Raw genomic sequence first — 26,053 nt, forward strand, 5'->3', positions numbered from 1 at the left:
GTTTGTACAACTTGATCGTGATTGGTTTAGAAGTGGCTGAGAGCAGTAGTATATGGTAAGTGAATAATTAAAATACAAACAAGCAAGTTTTGTTAGAACTGCGTTTTAATTCATATTGGATGTGGCGATGGCCTATGACGCAAATAGCTCCATAACCTACCAAGGCACATTCGAGCACGTGATTTCTATATGCGTCAATCTCACCGTACCAAGACAGGTCGTGTCAGCAGCATCTCCCTTGTTATCCTCACCAGACATTTAGGCAGATAGCATCACAAAGAACCACATCAATCACCGCTCATTTCGAAGCCATGCCTCCCCCAGCTTTGGATCACCTGCCACCAGAGATTTTCGTCGCAATCAGTGACCTGCTCCCTTGGACAGACAAAGAATCCTTAAGCATCGTTAACAAGACACTGCGAAACCAACTGGTCCCTCACCTTTTCCGGCACCTCAAGGTTAACTGTCCCCTCGCCCGAGAAAACAATCTCCAATCCGTGATTCAGCTACATGGCGCTTACACAGTGAGCGTACGAGTCAACGTAGAATTCCAACCAAACCCACCCAACTCTGGTCTTGAAGGCACAGAAGTCGATCCCGATTCTACAGAGGCATGGTACTGGGATGATTACCCAGCCTCTGTCTGGGCTCGGGACTCTGTCGACATTTCGACCATGCAGGATGTGATCCAGTTCAAAGGGATGCCTAAATGTACCAATCTCAGCATCCACACAAATGGAGAAGAAGACTTCGAGATCGATGGTGGTTGGGACGAGAACGACCTTGCCGATACGAGCATTTATTTCTGTTCCTCTCCGGAGAGCTGGGAAAAGGTCAAAGAAAAAGAGAAACAGTACAAATGGCGCAAAGCATGGTGCGAACTTTGGAAGGATGTGGCAAAATATGCAAAGACAGAGTCTCTCGAACTGCTTCACTTCCTACCAATCAAGGCTTCATGTTGGCTGGACCCGGAATGGGTTGCCTTTCTGGGGAGGCTGAAGAGCTTGACAATACGAGCCTACGGTAAGTGCTCTCACATGATATCTAAAGATCTACAGCTAATTTCAACAAGGCCAAGACAACGGAGCTGGATGGGCAGTCAACACCCTGGAAGGGTTCAATGCTTTCTTCGTCGAGATGCCAGATTTCCTTTTTCGACATGCTAAAAATCTTGAGCACCTGTGTATAGCCGGAAACGAAGACGGACATCTCGGCGAAGACGCTCTACGCTTCGAGCCAAATACCATGCCTCAACTAAAGTCGCTGCGACTAGAGACAATGAGTATTACCAAAAGCTTGAAGGAGTTCCTGAGCGGAAGTACCCCAAAGCTTGAGTCCCTCTATCTGTTTAACGTAGCAGCATGGGCCGAGGGGACTGAGCCAACTTGGGCAGACTTCTGGAAAGCTGTCCGCAAAGGGAATCCCGCTTTGAGAGAAGTAGTGTACCGATATTCGAGAATCGCCCCGTTGTGTGAATTCGAGGATATGAATGACGATTCTGACTCGGCAGAGATGGACTCTGATGAGGTTGCTCAAGCACGAAAGAAGTTGACCGACGACCCCACTCTTGCTATTTGGCCATATGTCACGTCAAATGACAAATATGGCGATGTTCAGGCCTGGGAAGACGTCAATCTTGAGTCTCTTCAAAAGGGTGATGACAACAAGGAGTATAAATTGTTGATGGACGAAATCAAACAGAGGCAGCAGCGCACTATATCCTAATATACAACATGGTCAAGGTCGATCGAAACCTCCAGCCCCGGGGCCTTCCTTGGCAAGATGGTGAAATCCAAAGCTTCCTACAAAGATGCCAGAGTCAAGATATTTCTTTGCCCATTCCCTCACATGTTCTGAACTGGTATGTGCTGCATAAGCATCCCGACTCACAAACCTAGATTAAGAAATTAGCACTCTCTGTAGTTATTTCATCCACAGACTTGTTCTTACTTTTCCATACACACAAACTCGTCTTTGCCTTCAGTTTTGTAGAACCTGTATATCTTGGCGCCTTCTTCCTTCAACGTGGCCTCGGCAACTTCGGCCATGCATGCATAGGCCTATTTATCATTAGCAATAAGGACAGCTACTCGTCACGATGTCGTGAGGACGATAGTGATACCTCATCGATTCTGTCCGGATTTACAGCGATAGTGGACACGGAAAAGAACTCTTCCGATGCATCGGAATCCTGCTTGGACTTTTGCAGTAGTTCTTTGTTGGCAACACACATAATGGAATTTCGAAAGGAAGTAAAGTACAAGAGAATAGGCAATCACTTCAACATAAACAAAGGTGTGTTTGGAGCTGTCGTGGAATGCGCGGGGTTTTGTAATAAAGGATGAGCACATCACGGGGTAAGCGGCATATGTAAGAACTAGGATACAACGGTGTATTGGCTCGGCTGCTGACTGTATTCGCGCGCATCATAAGTCAGCATGTCCGAGCACTGTCGTATGATTCATGTGAAACAGAAAATGCATGTCACATATAACTATGTATGCCTCGTCTAGAAATAGAACATGCTTCTTCTTGGACCTCTGAGATGATATCCTGGTCATTGAATTTGATGCCCAAGCGTCGCCAAGTGGGGTAAGAACCGCGGGTGATCTACGCACAAATATTACAAATCTGTATACAAGTCCGAGACATATCTATCTCAGTAGAATCCGAGCAACCTCTGCCATGAATGTTATCCATGTCTAGCGCACCGACTCTTGGTCATTATTCGTGTATTCAATTAACCATTATCTAGTAATTATGTTACGTGTACTCTTCTTCCTCAGTTGCTTCGCTCAACGTCATCGACAAGTCTCGAGGATCTCCCTTCCACACGGGTTGCTCGGTTGTCATCTCCACCTCTTGCCCACGCGGTTCATTTTGTGCTGTTAACCGCTGAAACTCTCCTGCCAAAGCTTCCATCCCGATGTCTTCCATATCCTCACTAACTGAATCCAGGTTTATGGGATACAGACTACTGTAAGCGCCGTCTTGCACTAGAGCTCTTGTCGCAGCGCGAACATCCTCGATCATGCTGTTCCCTGCCCAACCTTGACGTCTGAAAGTTCCATTCTGCCAACCAATGGCCATGAGACCTTCTGTAATGCCGCGTAGGCCTTTGCACCATGATGCAACGGACAGACAACCACGAGCTGAGAGAATGAACCAGAATTGCGCATCTGGTGCCTCAGGGTGGCGATAAACCTCATTGATCAAAGTGAGAAACCCGGGTGTCATAATCATGGTTGAGTTTGTTGACTCAAATCGTGTACGGTACATGTAAATGATGCGTTTCAGCTGCTGCACCGATGCCATATGCGCAGCAATGGCAGTTGAACTCTGTGCCGCATCTTCATCTTGGTGCCTCTCTAGGAAGGGTCGCCAAACATCTATAATTGACGTATGGTACCAGATACTATGCAACCGTCAGCTTGGCACTTGGGACAATATTTCACTGAACTCACTGTAACACTAACACATGGTGCGGGCATGTGTCGGTTCTCTTGACCTCATCTGGTAGAGCGATGGCCCAGTCAAGTAAAAGCTGATACATTTGGTGTGCGTGGTACATGGGCGTGCGACTGAAACTGTTGAAGCCCTCTCCGAATATCTTGTGTGTAACTAACCAGAACTTACATATCCATGTGAACGTGCTTCCCATATGATCAACAAGGGGTGGTCCAGATACATCTCCTGGTATCGGTAAAGATGGCGGATGGAGTATCCGATGTTTTGTTCGGAAGTTAACTGAGTGTAGACTAAACTGTTCAGTAAAGGCCTGTTTCTATCTGGAAAAATACACTCACCTGTGCCACCCAAAAGATCCCCAGGCAGCATACGAAGCCGCTGATCTCAATTCCTTGTCATCGTCCACACCAGGCATCTTCGCATCCTCATCACCAAACAGACCAAGCCGGCGACCAATCTCTGCGCTTGCATCAAGATAAAACAGCCCAACGCGGTCTTGGCCATGTTGATTGCATGTCAAGGTCAAGAACATGGCAGCAGTAAGAGCAGTGACGCAGTTGTAGTCCGGTAAATCCCGCCAACGCTTCTTTGCCTCCTTGAGAAAGGCGAATGATAACGGCTGTGCCCTTGGCTCGAATTGTGAATAAGAGGCCTAGATCTCATTAGCGAACGGCGTAGGCAAGGATGTTGAATGCAACAACTTACGCATGACCAGGCAAGTAAAGCACTGACGAGGACAGGTGAGCAGAACCGTCCTCCACCTGCTACAAAGTCTCTAATAAATAGATTGGCGTCGAAGAATGCAAGCAATGGGTGCTCATTAGATAGATAGAAGGAAATCGTCTGCTCTGCTAGGGTTTCAGGAATAGGAACAGAAGTCCATTGCCATATTTGAAGCCCTTCCAAACGATGGTCGATGTATGACTGCTGGGATGAATCCCCAGTGGTGTCACTCGGTGTGGAGAAGGACTCAGAAGTCGTCGGTGTTGCGGGTTGTCGTCCGGAAAAGTCAATAGGAGAAAAGGGAGATATTGATGTTGCCTCTGAAGAGGTCGCCTCTGAAGAGGTTGCCTCTGAAGAGGTTAATAGCCTTGGACCGCGCTTGTCATCTGCCAATAGTCCGATATCTACCTCTGTGATTGTGAGGGTTTCTAGGGTCGGGAACACGTTTGGGTATCGCATATTGAGATCCAACTCCATTGCAGAGCTAGCCCAAGTCCCCGCTAGACTTGAAGTTAATGGACTCAAGGGTGACGAGGCTCCTACTGTACCTGAATCGATAGATTGCAAAAAGTCGGATACGGAGCCTCTGCCGCGCAAGTTCAGCAGAATCGCAGCGACATTCTCCTCAGGCGCAGTCCTCAATAGTTCGAGCGCCTCGAAAAGATCCTTAGAGCCCTTGCGGAGCTCGAGCATCTTTTCCTGTGTGACCTCGGCGCGGTATATACATTTTTGCCGACGACTCGAACATGCAGAACATGTCGGCTTACGACCGTCACACTACAAGTCAACGAAAAAAAAAGATGTTACCCCAGGATGATACAAAAAAAAAAGATAGATACGACAGTCAAGATAGTGGTGGAACAAACCTTTGACTTTCTAAGACGGCAGTTGTTGCATGCGACGGATGTCAGGGCTGCCCTAGGAATATCGGAGATATCGAGTGGCAAATAGTGATGCTGCTGAGCGTCTCCATGCCCGGTCTTGAGGGACTTCCTGGGGAGCAGCTGCCTATTGCTCTTTTGGTGTTCTTTTGCTCGGGTAGGCTTGTTTGGGTCGTTCATGGGACTTTGACTGGGACTTGAATGTGTGGCAAGTGGCAAAAGGAGTGGCTTAAAAGCCGGTGAGCTGAGATTGGGAGTGAGGCGGAGGGTACGGAGTAGTTAAAGACTTTTTGCTGTTTTTGAGGGGGGTAAGATGCCAATCTCCAAGAGGAAATGATAGGCACTTGGGCGTTGGTTCGAGTCGGGTCAGAGCTGTCTCGTTGAGGTTACTGTATGTGTGTGGAATAACTGCTATGTAGTCCAGGTACTGCAAAGAGTGGGCTGAATCGGATATTGACCTGTCTTTTTCTTTCAAGATGGTCCCAGGGAGAGAGAGAACAGAGTGAGGAAACCCCCTCGTGCGCAAATGCTCCGGCTAGGTCTGATTGGTTCGATCATCTGACATCTGGTTATAGCCATAAGTCCCTTAATGCATAAGAGACTTTGCCGACGCTACCCATTATAGTAACATTTTGGTGTAAATTTGTGCAAACAACAACAAATATTGTGTGACCTCAAGTCTAGTCTACAGTTACATGGTAATAGTCTGGTCAATATCAATACATGTCACTCTACCAGAACGCATCTGGATCTGGATCTGGATCTGGATCTTGCATTAACTTTGATCGTGCATGCGAGATCTTGTTTGAACAAGTTCCAAGATAAGGCTGCCAATATTCTCCGCTAGAACAATCCACAGCAGCAGTGTAATTGGACTGTAAAAGTTCTAGGCCCATAAATTACATAACATAGTGTTTGCACCAGGCTCACGACCCAGGATTTATGTTGTGTGCATATACACACAGGCCAAGAATCCACTACGGAGCGATAGAATTTGATTCACTGATTTCGTTGTATTTGCTTGACACGAGTGATTCCCATGAGAAAACCTTTTAATTTTTATTTACAGACTGTCTAGTGCATTTTTCGAATAGTCCCAATAAACAAGCAAAACTCCATGCTCCAAATGGATCATTCCATACTCAAAGGCAATTTCGTATGAACACCTTGTTGATATGACGGTTCTTTTCCTCTTCAGTCTTGGGCTTCCTAGATTTACGGTCTTTCACCCTCTCTTGGACTTGATCAGGAGGTGAGAACTCCTTATAGTCACTGGAAGTCGAGGGGAGCTCTTGTTTCTTTGCAGCCGTAGGCTTACCTTTATGATTAGATGCTTCCTGTCTTTTAGTCATGCTGGTGAAAGCAGATGAGGACCAAGATGCAGGAAAAGTGATGTCACCGTTTTTCTGCTGAGCGTAATAAAGATCTGCGATCTTGTCTTCGAGCTTCTCCTTCCTCTCTAGTACTTCTGCGTACTCTGCCATCAGGTCTTCGAACTGGATTTCAACTGTCAATGAGCTTGGGGATTTCGGCTCGTCAGAAGTATCCAATGGAGACAGAGGTCTGTTCTGTATCGCATGACTAACCTCAAAGATCCATCCATGGATTGAGGCAGACCTTCTGCCGTGAATGCCCAGAGGAGTCGTCTCGTCTTTGGTGAGAATTTGGCCAAATGGAGACATTTTGACTGTTGTGTGCTATGTCTGTTCGGTGTCTTGATGATCCAATGAATGTTTGGGTGTAAAACTTGGCATTAGAAAGTGTTGATGGGAAGTGTCGCTTGAAGAAAAGCGAACAAGACCAGATTATTGCTACTAGCTTTATATACTCTGTGGTTGGTGGTGAATTCGAACGGACAAGAGCATCGCTCCTTTGTTCGATCTGTTGAAGTGAGGGTTCAGAGAGAATACATCATTGTCCATTGTTCAGGTGCATAAAGAGATTAGATAACCTTGTTTTTTACTGAACAGACAAAACATCCTGTCTGTGAGAGGGTGATAACAATACACTTTGATGCAGCTCATCAAGATATGCTGTGAATGGTGATCTCGGACAGCCGTTGTTTCTGAACAATCTGGTGCGTCGTACTGAGACAAAACTCCAACAGCACTAGCTTGGGTGAGATGGCCGAGTTGGTTATGGCGCCAGGTTAAGGTTAACCTTAACACCAATTTCCTGGTGGAGCAATCCTCCTGGGTTCGAGTCCCAGTCTCATCAAAGACTTCTTTTTTTTACGTATCTCTGTTGCATGCTCTTTATTTCTTTGCAGTGCCTTTCTTTTTTTTTTTTTCCTCTGGCGTATGGCAAGGTTAGACGAGACCATGAGATTGGGGGTATCAAAGTGTATTCTATCAAGCATATGTATCGCTCTAAATCATAATCCATGTAAGAACTCCAGCAAAAACAAACAGTGGCGACTTGAAAGCAGTATTCAATCCCAAATGCGCAGCCAGTGATACAGGACGATCTGAAGGAGAAGGGTTGGAAGAGCTCGCGCCACTTAGAAACGTCTTCTGGTTCGGTGTCGCCTCATATGAATCCGTGTTGTACGTCGAGTTGAGCGAGATTTTGCCCACAACCTCTTTTGACTCAAGGCGAATATGCGAATCAACTTCGTTCTTCTTGAGACCCTCTTGCGTGACAACGATTTGTCGTCCACCTCGAATCCAGTCACCGTAACCGCCGTAGCCGGTGTGCTGGCCATAACAGAGGTTGATACCGTTTCCTTCAATTTCCATATCACCAACTTTGGAATCCCATTTGTAGCACCAAGAATTGGCATGGTCATGTCCCGAAAAGAGACCGATGACGCCGGGTGTCGAGACCAAAGCTTGCATCAGCAGCATGTCCTGGTTGCCGTAGTCGCAGCCTCCTTTGTCTTCAGCGCACCATCCAGCGCCTTGTTGGATGACGGTTTCGTCATTAATTCCAGGGTGGTTGTTCTCGTCGACACCAGATTCCTTCTGGAGTTGTAGCGAGGCATAGACGGGAATGTGCGTGAATGCCAATGATGGAATCTCCTTGCCATATTCCTCAACCAAATCCGCATTGGTATTGTTGAACCATTCCACAACACTCTTGTCGACCCAGTTGGGCTGAGCACTACTTTGGTAGTAAAATCCACCGCGACTGTCAAAGAACCAGAGGATAAGTTCAGGTGTGCAGTTCGAGCTGCAGTCTGATGCATACACGGGAAGGTAATAGTTGGTTGTTCCGGCATTGGTTCCAGGAACCATGGATTCTGTTCTTGATCCAGGCCAGGTGTGTTCACGCTCCAACATTCCTGTGCCGTTGATGTTGCGATTGTGATCGTGGTTGCCGTATGTAGAAGCCCACGTCAAGTTTCGGTCAACCATTGGAGCGACGATCTGATCTATGTAGTGCGTGCTGTTATGGGAATACGTCGATTCTCCGTTGATCAGGTCTCCGTTTAGAACAACCAGGTCTGGTGATTCAGCATCGATGACATCAGCCATGACTTTTGCAGACCTGGCGTCTTTCTCTGGTCCTATTGAGGAAGCATCTGTACTTTTGTTAACAACTGTTTGTCCGTTGGTTCTCTTTGAACAAACCTTCGGCAAAGTGAAGGTCTGAAAAGACGCATATTTGAAAGGTGCCGTCTTCGTTCAATCGTAGAGGGTCCAGGTTGCTGTTGTCTACCTCATCGCGTTGGGCTGTAGTATGTAACCTTTGTCCAGCAAGGATGCTTGCGAGAGCAAGTGATCGCAACATAGTTATCAAAAAGTTCTGAAGAGGACTATGGGAGATTGATTGACTGGATATCGTGACTTCGGGACAATGCTACACTTAATTAAATACTCCGACAGCTACGTCAGGGGCTTGACTATAGACGGGCACTAGAACGGGATACATGATGTTCTTTACAAATCAGTATTCGCCTAATGTACCGTTTGACTATGACGCGTAGAATGTATCGCCAAGCTGCTACGCTGTCAGAAGGGTGGGGAGTTGTTGCACAGGCGGTTTCGGCGTCCGAATGACGAATTACGCGGTCTTTGGTCCATGATTCGTTGTTTCTCATCTACCGTGAGGCTTAGAAAACCTAAAGTCTAACCTTAGATCTGCTTGGCGCTTGGCAAGGGTGGAGGGACGAGACTTGGAGACGAGTTGGGCCAATGGATAGCTTCAATTTGATGGACAATGCACAGCTCTTGGGGTCTTGGCAATGTCGGAAACCTGGTGTGATGATTTGCCGAAGCGGAGATACAGAGTGATAACTCTCAAAGTCCGAATCGGTTGGAGATGATCATTGTCGGTTTTGTGTCATCTATATCCGCTTCTCCAAATCTCAGCTGCTAAAGTGGTTCCCCTTAGGCGGTGACCGACGACGGTAACCTAATACGAGACTTTAATTGACTGTTTTACTGGTTGCTAGGTACTCCAACTAACTTATTCTCAACAAAGAGATTGAGTACAGGCATTTGGAGTAGATACCGGGGTATCCGGGTCTGACTCGTGTCTTTTCTCCATAGTATCAGCGAGCTGCATGGTACAAAGTATCAGCAGGCTGCATATCAAAGACCATTCCATGCAACGCCAAGACTTTTGACTTATCAATCATCCCACACACAAACCGACTCAACATTGCTAGCCGACATCACTAACCGATGCTTAGACTATTGCCGCGTCACTAATTATTGGCATCCAATCAAAGACGTCATCATGCGAACCAACGGCAACGAAATATTTGCTGCGTCTCGTCAACGGGCGTTGTGGTTGAATGATTATCCCTACATTTCATGGGTGGCCTCCCTTGATCAACGTCACAGTCACAAAGAACACCCGAATTCGCCTAAATAAACAAAGACAAATTGCAAAACTCTAACACACACACACATACGACCAACAAGACCACATTGTAAACAAAATGCATTAAATAATTATATGTCGCAGCCATTTCCTGGCCATTTTACAATATGTATATGGTATCCAACATCAAGGTATATACAACGAACATCATTCCCACGACTTTTTAGACACCGCCCTCCTCGACGTTATAAGGGAACAACCACCCGTTATCCTCGTCATACTCATCCTCAAAGGTCGTTCCATGGAGAGTCTCGTATCGTGCCATGTCGAAATCGTCATCACCAGCTTTTCCGTTGATGATGTTACCAATCTTGTGGCCGATATAGCGACCCTCAGTCCAGGCGCCGTGAACGAATCCGTACATCTCGGCAGAGTTGGCCTCGCCGGCGAACCAGAGTCGCTCGACGTTGGCGCGCATGTTCTGGTGCTTCTCGAGAGTCATGCCAACAGGCCAGTTGCTGTAAGAACCGAATGCCCAGCTGCAAATTGGTCAGTATCATTTTCAAAAAATGGAATGATTTGATTTCGACTTACGACTCGGTGCTCCAGCGGGGGTAGGTGAAAGCTGTGGGCTTAGGAATCTTCTTCTTGGGAAACATGAGTTGGAGAACCTCGAGCATCTGCTCCTGGGTCTCCTCGTCAGTCTGACGCTCCACGCGCCAGGCCTGCTCTCCAGTAACAGTGGCGAAGAGGATGTTGGAGCCCTCAGCAAAGCCCTTGGCGTTGAGAGACTGGAAAAGAGGGTATCGGCCACGCTCGATGGGATCAGCGTAAAGAAGGAATTGGGTCTCGTCATCCCAGAAAGACTCGTTGAACTGCATGAAAATCTTGGTGTAGGTGCCCATGGCAAATTGGTCAATGGCGCTCTGCTTCCATGCGGGAAGAGCAGGCTTGAAATCAATAACATTGTTTTGGAGCACGCCGACGGAGAACGTGCAGATGGCATAGTCGGCCTCGATGCAGCTACCGTCCTTGTTGGTGATCTTAACACCCTTCTTGTTGTAGTTGATGCCCTCGACAGTGGTGCTGAGACGGAGCCGCTTGTCGTTCTTGCGAAGGAACTCATTGGCTTCCTCCTGTAGGATGATGCTGTAACCACGCTGGTCGATAACGAGGTTGCTAACGTCGCTGAAGTAGCCAAAGCTAGCATTGCCGCCAGCAACACCGTAGACAAGGCCGCTCTCATCAGGTGTCCAGGCCGCTTCGAAATCCCAACCCCACCAGTCCGCAGCTTGGGCGTGCATGTCGTCCTTCTCAGGTCGCCATCCAGCTGTGCGGAGAGCGGCACGAGCAGAAGTATCCTGCAAGTTGTCGATTATGATACGACCGGCTTCAGCAGCAGCCTTCTCGTAAGCGGCATCGTATTCGTCGATCTTGTCGCTCCAATCCGTCTGGCCCTCGTGATCGAAAGTCTTGTATTTGTCGTAATCGGAGTAGGTGGACTTGAGCTTGTGCTTCTTAGCAAGTAGCCAGATAGGGTTCTCGTTGGTCTCTTCAGATCCAATTCCCTCGACCCAGTTGGCGCCAAGCTCAATGATATAAGGCTTTCCTTGGGCGTTCTTACCGAACTCCTGCTTCCTTAGACGGCCGCCGATGTAGTCATTGTGCTCAACGATCATGAAGTCTTTGATGCCAGAAGCTGTGAGGTTCTGAGCAGCTGCGACACCGGCAGCACCGGCTCCGAGAATGGCAACCTTGGTCTTGGCGCACGATCCATGCTTCTCATTGTCAGTGGGTAGAGCGTTTGTTGCTGCCGAAAGGGCTGTGAGCACAGCAGAAAGCTGTGTGAGTGAGTGCCTCATTTTAGAAAGATTCTAGACTTGGATAAATAAACAAGTCTCAGGTTCTTAAATTAAAAGAGTGACAGATGAGGTGCTTAAAAGAGATAGGAGCAAACTGTCGCGACCTCGGGTGGCGTCTGTCTTTTGTATGCCCTTGCTAGACCATCCATCGCTGCAGATATCAGACCCCCTAATTTGGGCTTGATAATCAAATGATCAGCTTCCAGGAGCGGTTTTAGCTTAAGCGTCTCCACGTAAGATAAAAGCTAACCCAACCAATTCTCGCGATTGCCGATTGATGGGAGGGATGGGATTCGAAAGGCAGCTTCCTAGATAGGCATACGTAGCCCGTTGCATCCGTAGAATTTCTGGCCCTTGTCTTGTCAGCGACTCAGGCTCGGGGAGAAATCCACCATGTATTGCCTGGACAAGGTTAAGTGTAAATTAAACATTGGATTAACCTAGCGGCGCCTCAAAAATCCCTCAAGACCCTTGGTTCTTTGGGGAATCCAGCACCAAAGCTAGGGGACTAGGGTCCGCTAGATCGGCCATAATTAGCTGTCTAGACTGCTACAGTAACTGGGCGTCAGCACTGTTGTGCACCTAGGATAGAAGAGGCAATCTTTGAGACATACAACCAAACTGCCTGACCCTCGTCCCTTTCACTGGGTCAGTTCCAAGCACAACACGACGTGTTGGTTGTGTCGTTGAACCAACGCATTAATAATTGTGGCTCATCCAACAGTAAATGGTCCGACACGACACACCGTAATCTTACCACTGGTCAGAGCTGAAATCCTTTGAGACATTGGTGTCCGTACATTAGCAGTAGACTATGCACCGGCCCGTAAGCTGAACGTGGATAGTCGTAGACCAGTTTACAGTTGTCTCGTCGTCGCAATTGGCGGTTCAAGGTCTAGCGCACGGTGGCAAAAACAATAGCGCTCTTCAGGATCACCGAAACAAGGGCATGGGGATCCCGGTTGGTTAGATCAATGGAAATCATGGAGCAATGACCAACAACAGAACAAGACCATGAAAGAAATTCCAGAACAAATTAACCGGCGCGACTGCTCTCTAGTGAAACTCCAGAACATTTGTCACTTTGATACATGTCCGCGGATGTGGTTCCTGCATTGTCAGCAGCCTCATTATGCACGTAATTCGGTGATTATCAACAGCTCGGTTCTATCCCTCTTTGGGGCTGTTCCTACTTCAGCTCTCGTACAACACGGGTCTAAAGTGAAGTTTTTGTTCGAGCGCATCAGCCTTATTCTTATATGTTACTCTAATGATCCACAAGAAGAGAAATAGCTTCATTATAGATACCAATCCAACACATTTCTTCAACTTGTCGTCATTCAAGGTATATGCAGTTTTCCCTCATGCTTCGATTTCACTTTTCACCTTGTACCATCTTCATAAAGACCTGTCAACACTGTCAGTAAAAATAAAAATATAAAAAGTGGTGTACCAACATCAGGGTTGATCTCAACACCAGCATTCTGCATTTCAGTTGTCAACTGTAAATATCATCAGCATCATTCCTTCTACGCGACTCGATCAAATACCTCTGTAGATGCTTCTCTAAACTCCTTATCCATCATGAGCTTCATGAGATCCATCTTGCTGGGAGGTTTGGATGCATCGAGGCCTGTATTATCAGGTGGTTAGGTATTGGACACATTCCTCAAGCATGCAGGGGGTATCCATACCCTTGCTCTTAATAACCTCTCCCATTCTTTGCATAGCCGCAATAGCCGGAGGGTGACGGCTCAGCTTCTCGAAGGTGTCGCGGATGAGAGGGTCATTCATCATTGACTCCATGTTGGGAGGCTGGTCAGCCGAGGCGAAGCGACGAGGCGTCACGTGCATCTGGCGCGTAGCTACGCGCATAATGGGCATGGCCACGGGACGGGCAATGAGTCTTCGTAGAGCAAACATTATGTGAATGGCTGTCGGTGTCAATGATGGTCGAGTAAAGATGAGATTGAAGACTCAAATTTGCAGTGTTGAGATGTTACCAAATGACATCAGGGATTGAGCCAATAAACAGTGGAGAATACGGTGCAGTCAGCCGTCTATCTTATCTTATCTGCCTTATCACTGAAGCTTGAAAAGTTTGACTTGAGGGTACAGAATTAATTATCCAAGAGATAACCTTACAAGGTCGCAGACTGACTTACTAATTTCGTCGCTTATAATCCCGACCAAAACCTAACCTAGATCTCGAATAAAGATAAAAATTTTAACCACGTTCCGGTTTCTAACCTATCTATGAGAGGCTAAATATTCTGATAATCGACAGAATAAATGCAAATTGTCTAATTACGCCGCTTTTTCTAATAAAAAGGATTACTCTAGCCTTGTCGAATACTTTGTCAATCGAACATGCTCACTTTGCCTCTGCCTCCTTTTCGGATCCATCCTTTCTTTGACCAAACGACCTGGGTGCACGACCAAGAAAAACAGCATGACCAGAAACATAGGCAAAGCATCGAACAAGTATATGAAAATTTCGTGAGAAATGACAAAGCCTCCTTGTCCCTGCAAATACTCGACCGCTCGAACAATGCTTCGTATAATCATCACAACAGTGACAGCCTCGATCGTTCTGAAATACCGTCTCCAGCGGACGAAAGAAGAGTCCAAGAAAGGCCCTGCCTCGTTTCTGACTCGGAGATAAAGATATAACGATGTGATGATGAAGACGCTTAGAGCGCAAAGTTGTACCACTAAGCCTGTGATGAGAATAATGCGACCCTTGACAATGGCATCGGCGTCTCCCGAAGCAGGTATGATAGCACCGATGAACTGACTGGCGATGCAGCCAATGTCGATGAGGACGTATAGTTTCGTTAACCAGCGAAGACTGAGGAACGAGAGGTGCTCAGAGTCTAGTGCCGCGGCAACTCGTCGGAGGCTCATGTAAATTGTCGCAGCGAGGAAGGGTGTTCCAGCAAGGAGGAGGACGTTTTGTAGAATGAAAGGGCCCGCTTCTACAGGGTCATCGTGGGCTTGGGCTCGGCCGAAGTATCCAAAGATCTCGCCTTTAAGAGTCAGTGTGGAACATGCAGTAAGGTTACAGAGCTGGCTTACATATGCCTCCGAGAATGAAGGGGATAAAGAACCAAGCTCGATAGATGAAGATAAAGATCAAATGAGCTAATGTGACAATACCGAAGAGGGCAACGAAGGAGATTGCAGCAGGCTTGTTGGGTAGGTACTCGAAGAATACAATCTGAGTCCCGTTCACTACGGGTCCGAAAGGTCCGTCTTGGGTCATGTTGACACGAGATGAGTGTAGCTGCTCGACCTGATGATGGATGACGACAAATGAAAGTAGAGTTGAAGATTTCTAACGCAATGAAGGACAAAAACAAAGAGAAGTGATGAATAAAAGATTTTTAGGTGCTCCGAGGCAGCCATTCTATACTCCTGAGGTAGACTCTGCTCTGTGGATCATATTTTTCGCATTCTGAATGCGAATATTATGGCGCTAGTCTCGATGGCTTCATTAATGGCCCACCCAAGTGACGCGGTCAGTCGTAAATAGGTGGACCAAGGCCATGGAGGTGTGTCGCAGCAGTCTCTGAATACAGGGATGGTTATTGTCCATGATTTGACGAGAAACGAGATGCGAAACGGTGTCTCTCGAGTCTATGGAGGACAAGATGGCTTAGATGTGGCAACAGCTTGGTGTCGCGGCAGGGTTCATCAGCTGTAGAGTTGTCCACATAGACAGATTGGACTTTAAAAACAACTATTGCACGATCTAAAAAAAGAAACAGTGCTATCTGACTTGGTAACATACTAAGTCATGGTCATGTTGTTGGTGTTGGAATGATGGGGCCCTGCAACACAACACGCTCTCACTTCATCACCATATCCCTAGATCGAACCAAAAAAGAGAATACAAAAAAAGAGATGCCTCGCTATTGCTCGCAATCGTTTTTATAGGAACAGCCCGATGCGGGGGTCGAACCCGCAACCTTGAGATCGCGTACTCGTAAGAGTCTCACGCTCTACCGATTGAGCTAACCGGGCGTGGCTCTGATTGGTTGAAAATTCAGGTTCAATTTGGCCATCATCAATCAAGATACAACGCGCCAGCTGTATCGCTGGGAGAGACAGAGACACGATAGATAGCAAGCCACCAGATGTAAAACCAGAAGATTACTGCCAATAACACAATCTCGTCTTCTTTCAATCCTCAATGGTTGTGACAGTCTTTCGCCTCGAGATGTTGAGATGAATCTGGCCTGCGGTCCTTGCCGACACATCGCCCTCAGGCTGCATCGAACTGCATCAATGCTCGACTGCAGCTCGGCGCAATTGCCCCGAAAAGGTACAACTTCGGGGAACCGGTACAGAAGCAAAGTCTTCCCCGAAAGTGATGCGAGTGGCTGGCGGTCCCCCCGATTGATCCCACTCTTGGCCAGCGCTGATCCCTGAATATTCTCCACACAATGTTGTTAGAACCAACAGTCACTTTCACCCTTGACCGTGCAGCCATGGAACAAAATCACTGATCATCGACTCCATCAACTTCCACACCTCGGGTGGACAATTTCCATTAATCCAATAATCGCCAGTTGAAGTCTTGGTGATGAGGGAGTAATTCCTCGCAAGCATATTGTTTGGACTGATGCACTTGATGTGGTAGTAAACAGGATGACCTGGAGATGCTGCCCAGACACTCTTGGTAGGATTCTGACGCTCGCTTGATCGGAATACACTCTTGATGGCTGGACGAAAATCCAGTGATTCTGCCAGGTCGGCTCTGACACTGGCAAAATGTATGGTAAACTGGTTGACGTCTCCAAACATAGGCGGTATTCCAGAAACCTCCAATGAATCCCTCGTGAGCCGAGCTTGGGCGTGAATTGAAGCTTCGGTTGTCTGCTCTTGGATACTCCTACGAACTGCCAAAGCAATCGACCCTAGTGTATCTTCGTCCCGATTATGAACTTTTTTTGCTGGTACAATTGCCCAGCATGGGAATACAGCGTTTTGAATGTATGCTCCTTTGCCATTCGAAACTGGAAATAACGAAGGTGCACGGCCTCGGAGATCATACGCATTCCCGATGGTGACAGAGCGGTTCGAACCACTTGGGAAGAGAGTCGATGTCACAGCGACGGTCAGCCAGGCGACTATGGCGTCCGATTCACTGACGAAAGGAGCTGGACGTTCTTTGCTGAGGGATGACAAAGCTTGGTCGCGTAGATCTTTGACAAAATTCTTTGGTAGAAAAAGCACCTTAGTTTCGATGGTACGCCACCAGAGAAGGTCTAAAACGTAGTAAAACGCAAAAAGGTACATCCGCCAACCGGTGATTTGTTGTTTCTCTAGGGGATGCTGTTCTGTGCAAGAAGAGTCGCGTCCGGCGTTGGCCATGGGGTCATCGTTCGCTGACAGCATGGATGGGATCTCAGATACGCGCCCGGCAAGCGAAATACTCCATGCATGGCCTATATGAGCCAGACTTATTCCATCGACAGCAATGTGAGGCCAACATATGGACACCAGAGTCGCGTCTGTGAAAGATACAATATGGAGTGTCAACTGTGGATGATCAGACTTGAGATAGTCGTCTAGACACAGTGGAGTATCTGGTGGAACTTCGAAAGTGTTGAAATCGGAGTGCTGGTTATGGATAGACGGTTTTTCGGGAGTTGGTTTAGGGAGCCTGGATGCTAGAGGATGTTCATCTATGCTGGTGTCGAAGGTGGTATGGTGGAACCCAAAAGCAGGCCGTTGCGAAGAAAAAGTCTTCGGGATGTGAATTTCGAGTTTGCATTTGCTCTGGTAGTCAGATCAGCAAGCAATCCAACCCTGCCGCTTCAATTTGCTCTCACATTCATTCGGACACGTCCACCAAGCTTCCTCCACCCTGGAAGAGCGATCAATTGAGACAAAGACTCCCTAAGCATTGCTGCATCCAACACGTCATTGAACCTGAGCGTAGAACACTGTACATAGTTACGAAGGAGTGGAGTATCATCAAAGTAAAATACTGGCAGTACTGTATCGGTCGGGTCTATTGGATAGTTTGGAGCCCATCGTGTTTGGCCAAGGACTAATCGCCTGATAGTTTGCAGTACCATCTTGATCAACGTTTGCAACCCCTCTGCTATTGTTAAGAGACGATAAAGTATATTACTCTTGATTGCGAATGGAGAGAAGGTTTGAAGATATGGGCGGTCTCGGGCGACCGTCAGCTTTTAACCTGAATGATAAACATGTCCAAGTGCTTACCACATGTGATTTAAGAGGCTAATGGCCAGACCTGACGCATCATACCTCAATCTACAGGTGAAAGGCAAAAAACCCAATAGCAGTTCATGGATCAGAGCTCCATATATGTGCTGATCATGAGTTGCAAGATATCCGACTTAGATTTAAGGGAGTTTGGAATGTTCGTTTCCAGATCTTTCATACCATTTATCGCGCCAACACCCAACTCCTACTGATTAAGACCACCACAGAGCTACCAATAATAGTCCATGGACATTTAGAATATTGTCTCCAGAACAGGGCAGTCAGTGTTCAGTCGGTTGAGACAATGGGCATTGTAACGCAGGCGAGCTCTGTTTGTATTGTTCAACCGCCTCTCCTTTTGTTTTTGAAGGACTACTTCAACAGTTTCTTTATGATGCATATACAATGAAAGCATAATAAAATGGGCCTTTGATATCATGTTTTCATCTTCTGAATGAAATTTTCCGGTTGTGTGGACTTAACCTGTGTGTTCCCGCACCATGCCCACTGTTTCTTTGTTAACTTGGAGGATTTTGTTCGGGGCGAACAACAAAATGTTACGATCAGATGAGCTCGGTTCATTCATGAGTGAGAGTGGAGAAATACATGGCAAAAAATGAAACATCAATCTTATAAGAAAGGCGCTCGTTCTCGCCATTCCCTAACCTTCATCTCCAAACCAAATCATCTCGATTTACCAACGGTAAGTAAACATTCCTATCCACCAACTAACATTTATCAGACGGAAAGAAATTCTCAACCACCTTTCGCAAACACCAGAATTCATCATGGAGTCCTCACAGGAGTACAGCAGCCGCAGCTGTGAGCTTTTTGAGAACGCGTTCACCACTCTGGTTGAAGAAGAGATTCAATCCTCACCCGACCAAGGTCCTATCATTGAAGGGGCCATGGAAACTATCTGCAACTACCTGGCAGGAGACATCGGCCTGACCAAGGATGAGCACGAGACCCTCATGGAATATACCACGGGACTCCACGAGGCTGAACAGCCTGCCTTTGCCAACGCTCTAGCTAACATGATCAGGATCTCTCGACCTGAGGACCGGATGACAGATGCCGACACCGAGTTTCTGTCCTTCACCAAAATGGTAACGGACACAGTTGCAGGGGCAGACATGACCGATGCAGGTCTTGACGACCTACTATCCGAGTTTGCTGATCAAGGGCTGGCCCTTGTCGATGAAAGCCTTGAACCTCCGATGGATTTGGAGAACAAGATGGAAGAGATGCACGAGGTGCCTCAGGGATTTGGGTTTGAGGCAGTCGACATTGATGCACTGGATTTCCAGGCAGCAATGGAGTTCGACCCAGCGGCAGAATATGCTTTCCTGGATGGAGATGTGGAACTCGACTTGAACAAAATGGAAATCTGAAGGCTGGAACTGGGTTTTATGGATGCACCCAAAGATGCTGTTTTCTTATGTAGACTGTAGGTGGATTTGGGGATCAGATGGGAGGAAAAATTAAAAGAAGCAGGACTGCATATTTGAGCCTTGAACATTCATTTTCATTTGAATACAAATGATTCTACTGCTTTATCGTGCATGGATTTATCTGCTTCTTTGTGATTAATTGTAGCCTCTGATGGCACACAACTATTAAGTACCTATGCTTCTACAAATATTCATGTACAAATTGAGGCTATGCATGGCGCTTTATTGCTTAATGAAGTAATTAACCAGTTGTTTGTGTTCCCTTTAATAGAGTGATATAAAGTTGTGATACATGATAAGCATCAAACTTTGGAGTGGTTCACAAACCTTGACCAGATATAAATATTTGTTTTTCCCACACCTGTCAAATTTGCCCAAAAACATTACCGTTTACAAAACACCAAGGACAAACTTGAAACCATCATACACTACAAATCCAACAGTTGACAGTTGACAGTTGACAGTTGACAGTTGAACAGCTGACGGTTGAAGATGCCTACAACAACAAAAACCATTCGCGCGGACCACAAGAAGTGGAAGTGCAACAACAGCGTTGATGGTAAGCCTTGCGCAACGATAAACGACATTAGCGATGTCATGTGCAGCGATTGTGATACTTGTCGTAAGGCTGATACTGAAGCCTTGGCGGCGGATGGATCTACAATTGGAAAGATGTACAGGTTGAATGACGACTTGAGTGAGGATTGGGAGTACTTTAGCCCCCAGCCGCTTAAGTAATATTCATATGAGAGAAGTGCCGTTAAGCAGGGAGTGATACAAGGTGCTACTTTGGGAGTGACCCATAGTCCACAAGTCATTTCTCTACAAAAGCTACGCTTTGAAGAAATTTCGCAATGAAGGATATACAATTTAATAAACTTCTAGAATTTTCAACCTTATTTGTTTTCAGCAGCTTTAATTTGTGGAATATTTTGCAAGTCAAAACGCTCCCATGTTGATCATTATGGTGTTGTGGCGGCGAATCCATGTGGCGGCGCTGGTGTGGCACAAGCGCCAAAACAGCCTAAACCCCTTGTAGATCTTGGCTTAAGTAATCTCGTATCAAGATCAAGGACACTCTGTGCAACCTCCCTTGAATCAATTCGTTCATTCTCACTCTCATCCTCAGTCGCAGTTGCATCTCACCGCGTACCTTTTTCTTTTGCTGTACGACCGCGCGATTGACTGAATGAATGCTCCCAATCGCTAGATCAAGAACATCTCAGTCTGGCACCATGGGCGGCCTAGGCCAACAGCCAGATCTGCTGCCTCGCTCTGAGCACGAAGATAAGCCCTCGTCAGCGTCATCCCCAAACTCGCGACTCAACAGGGACAAGATCAAATGTCTCGACGGTCTGCGAGGTATCGCTTGTTTACTGGTATTCAACTATCATTTTTTCTGGCCATGGACACCCGCTATTATGCTCGGCTATGGCGCGTTTCCACCACGTGCGCCTGAACCGTACTGGGGCTGGCAATCGCTTCCAATCATCTGTCTTTTGCATCGCGGTCGTGCTATGGTCGCCATTTTCTTCGCCATCTCTGGTTATGTCATTTGTCGCCATATTCTACGCCTCATTCATGAGCGCAAGCTTGATTCCGCTTATCAGAAGCTTGCGTCCTCGGTCTTTAGACGTATCTTTCGCCTCTACATTCCCCCCACTATCAGCATGTTCCTGGTGGCTGTGCTAGCTCAGGTTGGTGTCTTCAAATCCGAGTTCTCCATCTACAAGGGTCCCGACTCGCACTACATCAACGCGACCATCACCCACGCCGATCTGGCTGTGAGCAACATTTGCGTCAATGGCACCGCTGTAAAAGGCGCAACAGGTATCGCCAACTATCTTGGCATCGAGACAACCGCATACCTCCGCAACACTACTGGCTACCCGTTGGGGAACGTGACTGAGTGGACTGACCAGCTTCTTTGTGTTAACCACACAACAAGATCTTATGGACCATCCCAGCTCTACACTTTGGAATCCGAATATGAGGCGCAATTCCCCAGCAATGACACCAACAGTACCGAAACCATCAAGCCCGTCAAGCACATGTCCGCCATGGAACGACTGGCTTCACTCAGCTATTATGACGACGATGACCTAGACTTGTCTCTCAATGCCACCAATGCCACAAACCCTCTCAACCTTACGTGGGTTCAGATGGGAGGCTCCTGGGAAGAGCACCCATTCATCCACCCCAACCTGACATACGCCATGAAGAATTTCACTCGATCTTACGCCGAATGGGCTAATCCATTCAACTTTGGTCACTACCACACTCGTTACGACCCCCACACTTTCACCATCCCGATGGAATTCCGTGGTTCCATGCTCATCTACATCTTCCTTCTCGGTACGGCCTTTATGAAGGCTAAGTGGCGCGCGAGGATTGGCAGCTTCCTCTCTGTCTACAGCTTGATCATCGGAAGATGGGACATGGCTACGTTCATGGGCGGCATGCTACTTTCGGAGCGTGATATTCGACGATCATCCGATCTCCCACCGTCGGCTGCTGGAGCGAAAGGACGCGGAAGAGACTTCCAACGAACGACCAGGGGAACGGCGTTGAGATGGGCTGGTATCGTCTTGGCGCTTTACTTCCTTTCATACCCCGATTCTGGTGCTGAGTATACTCCCGGTTTTGCATATCTTTCAACCTGGGTACCGAGGTACTACCACCCGCTCTCCGGCTGGATGTTTTACCAGGCTCAGGGTGCGGTTCTCCTCGTCGCCTGCATCTTGCGCAGTCCAGTCCTTGTTCGCTTGCTCGAGAGTCGCTTCCCACAGTACCTGGGCAAGGTCAGCTTCTCCCTGTATCTTGTGCATGGACCTGTACTGCACAGTCTAGGATTCTGGATCATGCCCCGGCTGTTCGATAGCTTTGGAAAGATGGGCGGTTATGCGATCGGCTGGGTCATTCTCATGGCTGTCACGTTTTATCTGACAAACTTGTGGAACAACAGGGTTGATGTGTGGAGTGTGTCAGTTGGAAGGAGGGTTGAGAAGAGGCTCGCAGAGGACTGAGGGGCGAGTCGCTTACGGTGAAGAAAAGAATTGATGGAATGATTTGAGGATGTAGATATGTCAAGTTGATGAGACTACGAAGCCAGAGGCACACTCAGTCGGTCGTGTCTTTGGATGAGCTGATATGTAGAAAAACGACTTTTGCACACTATAGATTTGATGTGGAATGACAAAGTCGCCGGTTCGAGGTGCCATTTGAGAGACAAAGAATATAAATCGAATGACCAACGTGTCGAAGTTTTCCCCATGAAAGACAGAAGCGAGCTGCAAGATGCCGACGTGAATGCGACGCGAATGCTACGTCATCCCCGCTCCAGGACCCAGCGAAATCGGACCCATCAGTTCTTTATCAGATGGTTGACCTGACATCATTCAATCAATTTCGCCCTCTTTTTCATTCTTCAAACTCACAGAAATAGTAGAATAAACACAAAATGGCATCACAACCCTCACTTCTTGCCGCGACGGCCAAGGTAAGCTACACCAAACACTACAGCGAATCCCACTAACGCAGACAGCTCAACAATGGCCTCATCATCCCCCGCATCCAACTCGGTCTCTACATGATGTCTACCAGAGAAGCTACAGATTCAGTGCGACAAGGTCTCCTCACCGGTTACCGCGCCTTTGACTGCGCGCAGATGTACCACAATGAGCGCCAGGCTGGTAAAGCTATCAACGACTTCCTTGCTGGCAGTGAGAACACGTCTGGCTTGAAGCGTGAGGATATCTGGTACACTTCCAAGCTCGCTAGCTGTGATACATCGTATGATATTGTGCGGCGATCAGTAAAGAAGTCTGTCGAGGCTTCGGGTCTGGGATACATCGACCTGTTTCTGCTACACAGCCCTTATGGTGGAAAAGAAGCGAGACTCACCAGTTGGAAGGCCCTGGAGGATGCTGTTGATGCGGGTGAAATCCGCGCTGCTGGAGTCAGCAACTACGGTTCTGCGCATGTAAGTTCTAAGATCCGACTGCAGGTCATATTTCTAACATCTTCCAGATCGAAGAATTGATGGCGTCTAACCCACGAATCGCGCCTGTCATCAACCAGATCGAGGTCCACCCCTTCAACACCCAAGAGGATATCCGAGCCACCTGCGCCAAGCACAACATCGCCATCGAGGCTTACGCGCCTCTTGCTCGCGCTGAGCGCATGGATCACCCTGCCATCCTCGACATGGCCAAGAAGTATTCTGTCACTCCAGCGCAAATCTTTGTCAAGTAAGGTTCCCAAAAAAAAAAAAACCCCGAAATGTCTTGTTAGTACTGATGTTTCCAGATGGGGTCTCCAGCACGATTTCATTACTTTGCCCAAGAGCACTAAGCAGAAGCGCATGATCGAGAATGCAAGCGTTGATGGGTTTGAGATTTCAGAAAGTGACATGAAGACGCTGGATGGTTTGGATGAGCACTTGGTTACTGATTGGTAAGTGTGTCTTGATAAGCAAATGATGCACTTGTGCTAACGATTGCGTAGGGACCCTACCGATGCACCGTAATAGATTCACGAACACAGATATAACAGAGACCTTTTGGATTTTCTACGCTATGCACCATACGCTATGTATAAAACTGCCTTACTTGATATCTTTAGTCGTTCTCGCTCGTGTCTGCCGTCTCTAAACCAACGTCCTGCCTCTCGCTTTCGCCCAGTCCTCGGATCACCAACCAAGCCGGGAATATCGCAATAGCCCAAAGCCCAAAGTTCGTATACGTGCTACCGACGGTTGCCATGATAGGTAGAGCATTGAGCCCGTAACTTAGAGCTTGCCATGCCGACTCAGTGGCTCGCAGTAGCGCTGACAGACGTACTGTTTCTTGAGAACTGGTTGAGATTTCACCAATGACGAAAAAGGCAAAATTATAGTTGAGCTGGAAGCCAGTGACCAGAAAGACGAAAACACCGAATGCGGCACCAAACCCGGGGTCAGCCCAGTCGTAGAGAGCACCTTGACGATTGAACTTGGTGACATTGATGGCCAACCATATCCACCAGCCTCCTTGCAGAGTCATGATGACAATATATGCCCATCGCGCGCGTTTCTTGAGAGAAATTTGGTGCTGATCAAGCCACACGCCAAGTAAGTTACTTATGATGACTGCGACGATGCCAGAGATGAAAGATGCCAGAGCCCGAGCTCGCACGCTGAACCAGAGAGCGATGTAGGTAAAAAAGACAGATTCGGAGTAGACGCCCTGCCCAATCCATAAGATCAGCAGTATGAAGTCCTTTTTGAGGAACGTTCGTGTGGTTGCTTTGAACTCTTTCCATGGGTGGTCATGAATGCTCATATCAACCTGTCGACCGTCGGATCGCTGCACTTGCGAAGGCTTGTTCAAGAGACATGCAATGAAAGGTGCCAAAGCCTGAAGAGCGATGAAGATGAGGTAAACCTTGTATGAAACTTTCCCGGCCTCGTTCTGATTGACATTGAGACCCAGGTTGATCGCACCGCCCATGACCTGACTGAACCTTGTGAAGGAAAGCCAATAGGCGACCATGCGGCCTCTGTTTCGCGGTTCAGGATATCCGATGGCAATCGCCGCCTCAGCTGACCAGAATATTCCAGCAGAAACACCACAACACGCGGCACCAAAGATGACGAGCCACTCAACGCCATAACGATTGTTCAGGTACAAGCCTGCGCTGTAGGGTGCAAAGCCGACAGTGCCAATAATGAGAGCGCCTTTGATGCCGATGTATTTGACGATTCCACTCGTGAACCAACAGGAGATGATCATCAAACAGAACGTAAGTGCATTGCCAGTGTTAACGAGGTAGGGTTTTTGAGCACCGCCTGCGCCAAGAGAGTTCATTGCGCTCCAGAGGCCGGGGGCTGCGAAGCTGCAGAGACCTAAAATCGTTGCATTGTAGAGGGGCGAGCGATTCCATCTTGCTGGGCAGTGTCAGTGCAGGGCTTAGGACAGTGATACTGGTGATGTTACCCTTGAGAGAAGCTTGAAGCTGTGCTTCGACGTTGACGCTATCGATGGCATGTTTCTGTTCCGAGTCTGACATGATTGCATTCTATCAGACTATTGTTAGCGCTGAGAGGTAGTGTAAGAGAAGAAGTACTTACAAAAAAAATAGAGAGGAAAAGAAATAAAGGCCCTTATCTTGGAGTCTGCGAAAGATCAAGATAAGCATGCATATGGAAGGATTGCGTGCTTAAGCGTTGTGATACGTTATCAGGGATCGGCATCACATCATAGCACCGATCGGAAATTCGCTGCGGCCCTTCGCGTGCAACGCGGCTGATGGTATCCGATTGCATAGTTATTTGCCGAGACTTTGCGATGCAGAGCCTGAATCTGGACGGTGATGCTCAGAAAACAACGTCAGTAGTCCGCTGGTTGTGAAATGTGAAGAATCCGTTTCCACAAAGCAGGGTGTCAAACATGAGCTTATCCAGACTCGTTCCATGGATCTCTGCGGTGTGATTCAGTCAACGTAAATATATCAATGCCGCCGCTACCATTACTTGGCCTGCAGGCGATGCCGGCACAACAGATTGTGATAGCGAGACTAGCATTAGGATCATAGCTTATGCTTTTTAGATTAAACTTGTTAAGGTGTTTATTCTTGCACCCTAAACTTTAGAGGATAATCGTTCTGCTGTCCT

The 26,053-nt window shown here is 47.5% G+C and overlaps 13 protein-coding genes and 2 non-coding genes across 15 annotated transcripts; 5 read left to right on the forward strand and 10 right to left on the reverse strand.

Annotated features, from left to right (window-relative positions):
• Nucleotides 1-311: 311 nt before the first annotated feature.
• Nucleotides 312-1,927, forward strand: FGSG_03765 (uncharacterized protein; the record flags this gene model as incomplete). Its single annotated transcript, XM_011323620.1, has 2 exons — nt 312-1,023; nt 1,073-1,927. The coding sequence occupies 2 exons, from the start codon at nt 312-314 to the stop codon at nt 1,723-1,725; spliced, it is 1,365 nt and encodes a 454-aa protein (XP_011321922.1). The 3' UTR covers nt 1,726-1,927.
• A 755-nt stretch (nt 1,928-2,682) lies between these two features.
• FGSG_12383 (uncharacterized protein) lies at nt 2,683-3,585 on the reverse strand. The gene is made up of 2 exons (XM_011323621.1): nt 3,465-3,585; nt 2,683-3,415 (listed from the first exon to the last, which is right to left on the reverse strand). Exons 1-2 carry the CDS (start codon nt 3,569-3,571, stop codon nt 2,764-2,766), a joined length of 759 nt encoding a protein of 252 aa, XP_011321923.1. The 5' UTR covers nt 3,572-3,585; the 3' UTR covers nt 2,683-2,763.
• A 217-nt stretch (nt 3,586-3,802) lies between these two features.
• FGSG_12384 (uncharacterized protein) lies at nt 3,803-4,884 on the reverse strand (the record flags this gene model as incomplete). Its single annotated transcript, XM_011323622.1, has 2 exons — nt 3,803-4,120; nt 4,174-4,884. The coding sequence occupies 2 exons, from the start codon at nt 4,882-4,884 to the stop codon at nt 3,803-3,805; spliced, it is 1,029 nt and encodes a 342-aa protein (XP_011321924.1).
• A 1,330-nt stretch (nt 4,885-6,214) lies between these two features.
• On the reverse strand, nt 6,215-6,754 carry FGSG_03763 (uncharacterized protein; the record flags this gene model as incomplete). Its single annotated transcript, XM_011323623.1, has 2 exons — nt 6,215-6,363; nt 6,472-6,754. 2 exons carry the CDS (start codon nt 6,752-6,754, stop codon nt 6,215-6,217), a joined length of 432 nt encoding a protein of 143 aa, XP_011321925.1.
• A 435-nt stretch (nt 6,755-7,189) lies between these two features.
• FGSG_20581 lies at nt 7,190-7,289 on the forward strand. Its single transcript has one exon. It is a non-coding gene; the product is annotated as a tRNA-Leu (tRNA).
• Nucleotides 7,290-7,441: 152 nt separating this feature from the next.
• On the reverse strand, nt 7,442-8,804 carry FGSG_03762 (uncharacterized protein; the record flags this gene model as incomplete). The annotated part of the gene is made up of 2 exons (XM_011323624.1): nt 7,442-8,580; nt 8,645-8,804. The coding sequence occupies 2 exons, from the start codon at nt 8,802-8,804 to the stop codon at nt 7,442-7,444; spliced, it is 1,299 nt and encodes a 432-aa protein (XP_011321926.1).
• A 1,261-nt stretch (nt 8,805-10,065) lies between these two features.
• On the reverse strand, nt 10,066-11,704 carry FGSG_03761 (uncharacterized protein; the record flags this gene model as incomplete). Its single annotated transcript, XM_011323625.1, has 2 exons — nt 10,066-10,381; nt 10,437-11,704. 2 exons carry the CDS (start codon nt 11,702-11,704, stop codon nt 10,066-10,068), a joined length of 1,584 nt encoding a protein of 527 aa, XP_011321927.1.
• Nucleotides 11,705-13,079: 1,375 nt separating this feature from the next.
• FGSG_03760 (uncharacterized protein) lies at nt 13,080-13,627 on the reverse strand (the record flags this gene model as incomplete). The annotated part of the gene is made up of 4 exons (XM_011323626.1): nt 13,080-13,112; nt 13,162-13,206; nt 13,255-13,337; nt 13,399-13,627. The coding sequence occupies 4 exons, from the start codon at nt 13,625-13,627 to the stop codon at nt 13,080-13,082; spliced, it is 390 nt and encodes a 129-aa protein (XP_011321928.1).
• A 411-nt stretch (nt 13,628-14,038) lies between these two features.
• Nucleotides 14,039-14,969, reverse strand: FGSG_03759 (uncharacterized protein; the record flags this gene model as incomplete). The annotated part of the gene is made up of 2 exons (XM_011323627.1): nt 14,039-14,733; nt 14,783-14,969. 2 exons carry the CDS (start codon nt 14,967-14,969, stop codon nt 14,039-14,041), a joined length of 882 nt encoding a protein of 293 aa, XP_011321929.1.
• A 678-nt stretch (nt 14,970-15,647) lies between these two features.
• On the reverse strand, nt 15,648-15,730 carry FGSG_20582. The gene has a single exon. It is a non-coding gene; the product is annotated as a tRNA-Lys (tRNA).
• Nucleotides 15,731-16,177: 447 nt separating this feature from the next.
• Nucleotides 16,178-17,793, reverse strand: FGSG_03758 (uncharacterized protein; the record flags this gene model as incomplete). Its single annotated transcript, XM_011323628.1, has 3 exons — nt 16,178-17,491; nt 17,545-17,658; nt 17,791-17,793. 3 exons carry the CDS (start codon nt 17,791-17,793, stop codon nt 16,178-16,180), a joined length of 1,431 nt encoding a protein of 476 aa, XP_011321930.1.
• A 942-nt stretch (nt 17,794-18,735) lies between these two features.
• On the forward strand, nt 18,736-19,341 carry FGSG_03757 (uncharacterized protein; the record flags this gene model as incomplete). Its single annotated transcript, XM_011323629.1, has 1 exon — nt 18,736-19,341. One exon carries the CDS (start codon nt 18,736-18,738, stop codon nt 19,339-19,341), a length of 606 nt encoding a protein of 201 aa, XP_011321931.1.
• A 1,577-nt stretch (nt 19,342-20,918) lies between these two features.
• On the forward strand, nt 20,919-22,427 carry FGSG_03756 (uncharacterized protein; the record flags this gene model as incomplete). The annotated part of the gene is made up of 1 exon (XM_011323630.1): nt 20,919-22,427. One exon carries the CDS (start codon nt 20,919-20,921, stop codon nt 22,425-22,427), a length of 1,509 nt encoding a protein of 502 aa, XP_011321932.1.
• Nucleotides 22,428-22,848: 421 nt separating this feature from the next.
• On the forward strand, nt 22,849-23,929 carry FGSG_03755 (uncharacterized protein; the record flags this gene model as incomplete). The annotated part of the gene is made up of 5 exons (XM_011323631.1): nt 22,849-22,900; nt 22,946-23,383; nt 23,431-23,651; nt 23,710-23,856; nt 23,908-23,929. The coding sequence occupies exons 1-5, from the start codon at nt 22,862-22,864 to the stop codon at nt 23,927-23,929; spliced, it is 867 nt and encodes a 288-aa protein (XP_011321933.1). The 5' UTR covers nt 22,849-22,861.
• A 91-nt stretch (nt 23,930-24,020) lies between these two features.
• Nucleotides 24,021-25,449, reverse strand: FGSG_03754 (uncharacterized protein; the record flags this gene model as incomplete). The annotated part of the gene is made up of 2 exons (XM_011323632.1): nt 24,021-25,327; nt 25,377-25,449. 2 exons carry the CDS (start codon nt 25,447-25,449, stop codon nt 24,021-24,023), a joined length of 1,380 nt encoding a protein of 459 aa, XP_011321934.1.
• Nucleotides 25,450-26,053: the final 604 nt, after the last annotated feature.

The sequence above is a fragment of the Fusarium graminearum genome, chromosome 2 (assembly GCF_000240135.3).
Source record: "Fusarium graminearum PH-1 chromosome 2, whole genome shotgun sequence".
Lineage (NCBI taxonomy): Eukaryota > Fungi > Ascomycota > Sordariomycetes > Hypocreales > Nectriaceae > Fusarium > Fusarium graminearum.